Source organism: Chelon labrosus (assembly GCF_963514085.1).
Source record: "Chelon labrosus genome assembly, chromosome: 11".
NCBI lineage: Eukaryota > Metazoa > Chordata > Actinopteri > Mugiliformes > Mugilidae > Chelon > Chelon labrosus.
In genome coordinates, this window is record NC_140344.1 from 29955318 (window position 1) to 29962538 (window position 7221).

Here is a 7221-nt window from a genome sequence, read left to right on the forward strand (position 1 = left end):
ACTGACCACATGATGGCGCTGCTGATTTACAGACACACAAACTGAGATCAGATCTCAAGTGCTGGCTGGGGACGCATGTGGAGACACATTTATATTAAGACCAGGTGGATGGACAGGTGAGACCAGGTGAGACCAGGTAGATGGACAGGTGAGACCAGGTGGATGGACAGGTGAGACCAGGTAGATGGACAGGTGAGACCAGGTGGATGGACAGGTGAGACCAGGTAGATGGACAGGTGAGACCAGGTGAGACCAGGTGAGACCAGGTAGATGGACAGGTGAGACCAGGTGAGACCAGGTGTTGATGTGACGTCTGGACGTTGTGGTTGAATCCTCAGAAGTTTTCTTTGTAGAAGTTGAAGCCGAAGCGTTCACACTGAGCTTTGATGACTTTAGCCAGAGCCGGTGAGCCGCAGTAAAACACATGAACCTTTCCTTTGTTCTCCTCCGACACTTTCTGAAACACCTGAAGGCAACAGACGACAACAACTCTTTAAAGGAAACACGAGGAACAGAAGAGATTTGAGGTAAATAAGAAGCAGGGTCAGAGGTCAGGGACTTTAACTCAGATTATTTTAAAACAGAAGTTAAAGGTCAGAGTGATGTCCTCAGTGTAAACCTCACCTTGGCCCACTCAGGTCGTCCAGGTTGGGTTCTGGTCCTCAGGCCGGTGATGGAGTCTCTCTTCTCCTTCTTGGCCAGGAGGTCTAGCGCCATCTGCAGGCCGATGGCCTTCATGTCGTTCTTACTGAGAGCTGACGTCATGTACATGTGCATCTCCAGGAAACGACCTGAGACATGAGACAGAACATCTGAGCACAGAGATCAACGGACTCCGAGATAAAGAACCCGTCAACATGAGACCAGGACAAATAATTCATTCATTTAACACATTTACTTTATTACAACTGAGTCAGTTCTCCTCTGACGCCCTGAGGACCAGCACTAGCTCCAGACCAGATCTCTACAGAGATCAGAGTAAAAGTCAAAGGCCCCGTCCAGACCTCAGGTTAAGAGTCTGATCTCTAGTGTCCACGTCAAAGTCCAGTTCTGACCTCTGACCTCATTTAAAGGTCAAATGTGTCTGAAAACCGTCTCCAGACTCTGACCTGATGGGACACGGTCAAAAACTGATTTTAGGAGCTGGATATAAAGGAACTGATGTCTCTGGACAGAGGTGGACAGGAAGCACAGGACGCTATGAGGATGTTTAAACACTGTCTCTGTCTCTGTCTCACCCTCTGGTTCCTCGTCAGCTTGGTCCATCTCCAGTTTTGTCAGTAGACTAACGAACCACTCAAAGGACTTCTGGTCTCTGTTGATCCAGATGAAGTCGACCTGCAGAGTTCAACATGTTAATGGAGACATTCATGGAGACATTCATGGAGACGTGTCACATGGTCTCAGGAACACGACGGTCTTCTTACTTTGCGTAGCTTCATGTCGCTGTCCTTAATGTTCTCACACCATGAGTAGTTACAGCTGGGACAGTTCTGCTTCCTGCGACGGTACCTGAGACAAACATATTTAAATCATCATTTAAAGACCTCACACCGTCACTGAGAGACCAGAGACGTCCAGTCTGTCCACGTCAGCCACTAATCAGATGTCTTTGAGGGACGGACCGAGGGACGGACCGGGGGACAGACTGAGGGACAGTATCTCACCGGTACATGATGCTCTGCAGGATGGAGGCGAAAGGCGTGATCCCGATCCCTGCCCCAATCAGGATGGCGTGTTCAGAGGCAAAGATCTGTCGCGTTGGCGTCCCGTACGGTCCGTCCACGTAACACTGAGCACATCAAACACAAGAACAAGGAACTGAGACACAAACATCTGGATCTGTAGCTGCTAAATGCTAACAGGCCTTTATAGATAATAATATTATTATATATTAATTAATGTCTTACCTTGATGTTACAGAATCTGTGGTTCTCACCAAACTTGGCAGAGTTCTGCAGTTAAACAAAGAACCAGATAATCAACAAACCAACATAAAGTCACAAATCAGACACAGAACAGCTTCAAGGTTCTAACGTCCTTCAGAGGGTTCTACGTGTCTTCATAAACATGACTCTAAACATCCTGAAAGTCGACAAAGAGAACCCAACCTATATATGAGACTGAAATGAGCCAATTTTACATATCAGAGAGGTGCTCCTCTAGGATTCAACCAGAGTCCATGTGTTCAGAAGTGTCTCCATGTGTGGTTCGGTTCCTGGTTTAGTTTAACAGGAGCTCAGACATGGATCAGTTCTCTGTGCAGCAGCACGATGACTCCATGAATCCTCAGAGTTCAGAGTGAATGATGAACACATTCTGACCTCTCTGAGTGGGGGGGCCTCTCCTCTCTCTGCCGGCCCCTGTTCATCAGGAGGCGTCCCGCCATCGGACCCCGACCCGTTCTGACGGTACATGGTCAGCTCCACGGCATCGTCCTCGTTAGACGCCACGGCTCCGTTACAGTCGTCAGAGCTGAACATCTCCTCCTGAACAGAAACCAGAGGGAGAACGTTCAGACCAGAACCACCAGAACCACCAGAACCACAGACAGACTCTGAGCTACAGGATCAGACCTTCAGCTCCTGTCTGCGCCTCCTCAGGCTCGTGGCCAGCCTCTGAGTGCTGAGCGCCTGGTTGTCCGGCTGCCTGAAGTACTCGTACAGCCGGTTGGTCCACTGACCCATGGACCGGATGTGCAGCCACAGAGAATCTGGAGGTCAGAGGTCACAGCAGTCAGGATCAGTCAGGATCAGGACAACATGCATGTTAAGCTCCAGACTGACTCATGACATTAAATAAATGTTCTAATAATAATCCTGTCATCCTGCCGCTCGTGTTCTCTGTTCCTCACTAACTCATCTCTTAGAACCAGGGTCCAGCTCCGTCCTCCACCAGTGAACCCTACCTGACTGCTCAGGGGCGCTGCTGATGGTGAACGGATGCCACTCGTACTTGGCTATCACTGGGATGTTGATGTAGACGTAGTCCCCAGGTTTGAAGTGAAAGAACTGAGGACGTTTGATGACCAGGTGAGTCACCTGCAGAACACACGACCAAGAAAATACTAATACAGAGTCTAGAAGAACTAGTTGACCACAGATCATCAGACTGAACACGTGACGTTGTTGGTTTAATCTCAGAGGTCAGAGGTCGACACCTTGGACGGCAGCAGGTTGACCTCCACGATGTAAAGACCTCCCATACGAGACACAGCGATCCCCACGATCTTCTCCAGCAGGAAGACCAGACCTGGAACCAAGAACCACTTCCAGAAGTTTGCACAGTGAACCATCAGCAGAGACCACACCCACACATAGGACAGGTGAGACCAGTAGAACACCTGTAGCACAAAGAGGTCAGTTAGAATCACACATCAGGTATAACATCAGGTACATGTTCCTGACCCTGGTCTCTGTGGACCCTGGTATCTATGGACCCTGGTCTCTGTGGACCCTGGTCTCTATGGACCCTGGTCTCTGTGGACCCTGGTCTCTGTGGACCCTGGTCTCAATGAACCCTGGTCTCTATGGACCCTGGTCTCTGTGGACCCTGGTCTCTGTGCACCCTGGTCTCAGTGAACCCTGGTCTCTATGGACCCTGGTCTCTGTGGACCCTGGTCTCTATGGACCCTGGTCTCTGTGGATCCTGGTCTCTGTGGACCCTGGTACAATCCAGAAGAAGATTCAGATTTCCTCCATGTTGTTCACACATGTAACTCCCCAGGGAAACCAGTCACCAAGGCATGCTACATATCAATGCTAAGCTAACTTTGTTATCTGTAGTACCACCATTAGACCACTAGATGGAGGCAAAGGACCACGTATGAAATAAGATTCTGTCAGTCCAGTCACCATGTGGTTCATAGCTGATGTAGAATCATGTGATAGACTCTAAAGGACAGAAGATAATAAAACTAGATCAGTTACATTTGTTGTTTTTGGATTTGATGAAATATTGAGACAGAAGAAGAAACTCTGACATGAAGACTGAGAAATAAAAAGTTTGTTTGTGTTTTCTCTGTTAGCTGAGGCTAGCTGGTTAGCTAAGGCTAGCTGGTTAGCTCCAGCTATGTGAAAGAGAAGCTTCTCTAGTTTCTAATGACCCCCAGTATGAGTGGAGCAGAGAGGATTGTGGGTAATGTTCCATTTTGAGACGACTCTGACCTCAAAGTGTCCGCTGCGTCGTACGAAGGTGCTGGAGCAGAGCACCATAAGGCAGATCACCACCTGGAGGACGACCCCGGTCACCGAGGCCGTCCCCTTCACCCAGCCGATCCCGGGCCGAGTGGTCAGCAGATACTCCCACAGGCTGAACTCACCACTCTCTGACAGCTGGACTGAGACACAGAACCAGGACACGAGGACACGAGTCAGAGAGATTCTGAAGTGGTCAAAGTAAAACCAGGATCAGAGCTGATCACTGAGACTCTATGAAAACATCTTGAATCAAAAACATCAAAATCAAATTTCTTTCTTTACAAACACGGTTCAACAATTCACACAAGAGAGAGGAAGTGAGAGAAAACTCCTGACATCAGAGAACCAGGATCAGAACAGGTTCCTCCAGGTCCAGGTCCAGGTCATTACCAGACTCTAGTCATGTGACCTTCAGGTGATAAAAACCTAAACTCTGCACCAGACGTTTAGAGCTGAACACTTGGAGGAAACGTCTTCTGGTCCAGATGAGTTTGATTCATCTTTGGTTTCTGATTTTACCGTTCAGACCCGGTCTCAGGGTACAGGTCAGGGTCAGGGTTTAGGGGGTTTGTGTCTGTACCGAAGTTGAAGATGTGGGCGGTAGTGTGGACCAGGGTGAAGCAGAGGATGGAGTAGCCCACGATCTGATGCAGCAGGATGTTCTGGTCCAGAGGTAAAACCCTCAGAACCCACGTCGCCCTCAGCCACGTCAGACAGCGGCGCAGCATCAGCACCTGGACACACTCAGGTCAGATCAGCTGGAACCAAGTCACTCAATGTCTGTTCTAGTTTTTATTCTGTTTTATTTTATACTGCAGGACTTTGATCCATGGACATGGAACTGATCTGGGTCCAGGTCTCTTTCTTCTCTAACTGATTTGTTGAAGACTGGACCTTATACACATATATAAATGTTAGAAACAGGAAGCTGGAGTCTCTGTCAGCAGGTCAGTGCTGCCCCCTGCTGGACACTCTGCTGAGAATCAAACTACACAAACTACAAGTCAAATATGATGCAGATCCTTCACTGAAGTCAAAGGTCAAATAAGGCAACACAGAGACGCCTGTACAAACATTAAAAATATAAATACTAGATTATTATTAGAGAAATGTGATTAAAGTAATGAAAGTAAAGGAGTTTACTGCACAGACTAGAGAGTCCTGCAGTAGAAGCGTCGGTCGTACCATGACGAAGGTGCAGTTGAAGTTGAGGCACTGGCCGCAGCCCTTGGCGACCATGAACCAAACGCCTCCATGTCGGTTCTGCAGCACGGCCCCGACGAACAGCGCCACGCTGAGCAGAGCGTACACCACCAGGAACAGCAGCTTACGGCTGTTGTTGTGCCAGTAGGCCCGGGTCAGGTACCGAGGGGTCTGACGCTTCTTCTGGTCCAGATCTGGAGGCTTGAGCCAGTTAGCAGCGCTGAGGAGGAGACAGGAACCGGTTTATAACATCTGGAAACATGTCAACATAGGTGTTCAAACTGGTTTACAACTGGTTGAAACCAGTTTCCAGGCGTTAAAAGGCGGCGTCTGCCAGCGCTGACCTGATGGTGAGGTTCTCCATCACCTCTGGGAAGGTCTCTAACTCGGCCTTGAGCTCCTCGAAGGTGATGGCGCCGCTGTTGTCTTTATCGGCCGACTCAAACAGCGCCAGCGTCAGGTCGTCCAGCTTCTCCTCCGGCAGAGAGATGGCGCTCTCACGCAGGCAGGACTTCAGAACCGTCCTGAGCTCGTCTGGATCGATGGAGCCGCTCCCTGAGAGCACAGACGGGACAGGGGTCACCAGAACGTTGTGGGGTGGGTTCATCTCTCTGAGCCAAACTCAAACCTCCCACTAATAATAAGAGCACTGACCGTCCACATCGTAGACCTGGAACAGGAAGCGGAGCTTGTCGGTCTCGCTGCCGTGGATGAGGAGGTCCAGAGCTTTGAGCAGCTCGTCCAGACTGATGGAGCTGCTGCCGTCGGAGTCGAACAGAGCGAAGAAACGCTCGGCGAAGAAAGACTGAAGACAAACATTAGATCAACAGAGACAGGTTCCTACAATAAACCAACGACTCTCTGAAGGAGACCTGGGAACTTCTCTCACCTCTTTGACCTTCAGCGCCGTCTTGAACTCGTCAAGGTCGATCTCTTTGTCGTCTCCGGCGATGCTCTCAAACTGCTTGGTCACCCACTCCAGCCAGCGGGCGTCTTCGTCCAGACTCATGGCGTCCGTCTCTGCTGCAGCTGGACGACACAAACCAACACATCATGAAGACCGTTAATCTGCTGGAGTTCCTCAGGGCTCAGTCCTGGGTCCTCTCACATTCTGACTCGTTTCTGAGCTGGTGATGTCGACTGAGCTCAAGATAAAACACAAGTCAGAAAAAGGACACTTGTCTTTGAGGCTGTCAAACCTGGAGGAGACCTTGGTGCTTAGTTAGACCATCACAGCTCATTGACCTCACTGAAGAGCATCTGGCAGACGGACATGGGATGGGCCAGTGGGATACTATACGTCAGAATGTTTTTTCCTCATTGTCTTGTAATAAAATAATTGAAGAAAAATTATAAATTCATGCACAGGACGTAGTTAACCCCACTCTGTTTGAATAAAATGTTTCCTAATCCATCCCCTAGATGTCAGCGTTGTAAACATTATACATGTTTTTTGGGAATGCAGAAAATTAAAACATTTCTGGAAGGCGGCGTGTGATCTGACCGATGCACCTATACGGTTCCTCTTTGGTTCAGAATTAGACAAGACACTGGATGCTGCACGGAGGAAGAAGATCACCTTAATATCCTACGCAGAAAAGAAAAGCATCCTTTGCTTCTGGAATCAGCAAAGACCCTCGTCGTTTATTTTGTTTAAACAAATCTTAAACAAAACTTTGAGATGGGAGCAACGTACATACACCTTCTCTTTCTTTTCTTTTCATTCATTTGTTTGTTGGTTATTTTACTGAAATGTTAAAAAATAAATAAAAAGAAGTAAAGTCAGAAAACGTCTTCATCAGTTTGACAACGAGCAGCA

At 48.7% G+C, this 7221-nt stretch overlaps 1 protein-coding gene across 1 annotated transcript; it reads right to left on the minus strand.

Moving 5' to 3' along the window:
* Window positions 1-253: 253 nt before the first annotated feature.
* On the minus strand, window positions 254-6411 carry nox5 (NADPH oxidase, EF-hand calcium binding domain 5; the record flags this gene model as incomplete). Its single annotated transcript, XM_084555808.1, has 16 exons — window positions 254-466; window positions 625-791; window positions 1239-1338; window positions 1428-1512; window positions 1668-1792; window positions 1911-1955; window positions 2325-2489; window positions 2577-2713; window positions 2909-3041; window positions 3161-3343; window positions 4167-4339; window positions 4780-4933; window positions 5385-5622; window positions 5747-5953; window positions 6053-6207; window positions 6292-6411. 16 exons carry the CDS (start codon window positions 6409-6411, stop codon window positions 335-337), a joined length of 2319 nt encoding a protein of 772 aa, XP_084411934.1. The 3' UTR covers window positions 254-334.
* Between the last annotated feature and the right edge of the window lie 810 nt (window positions 6412-7221).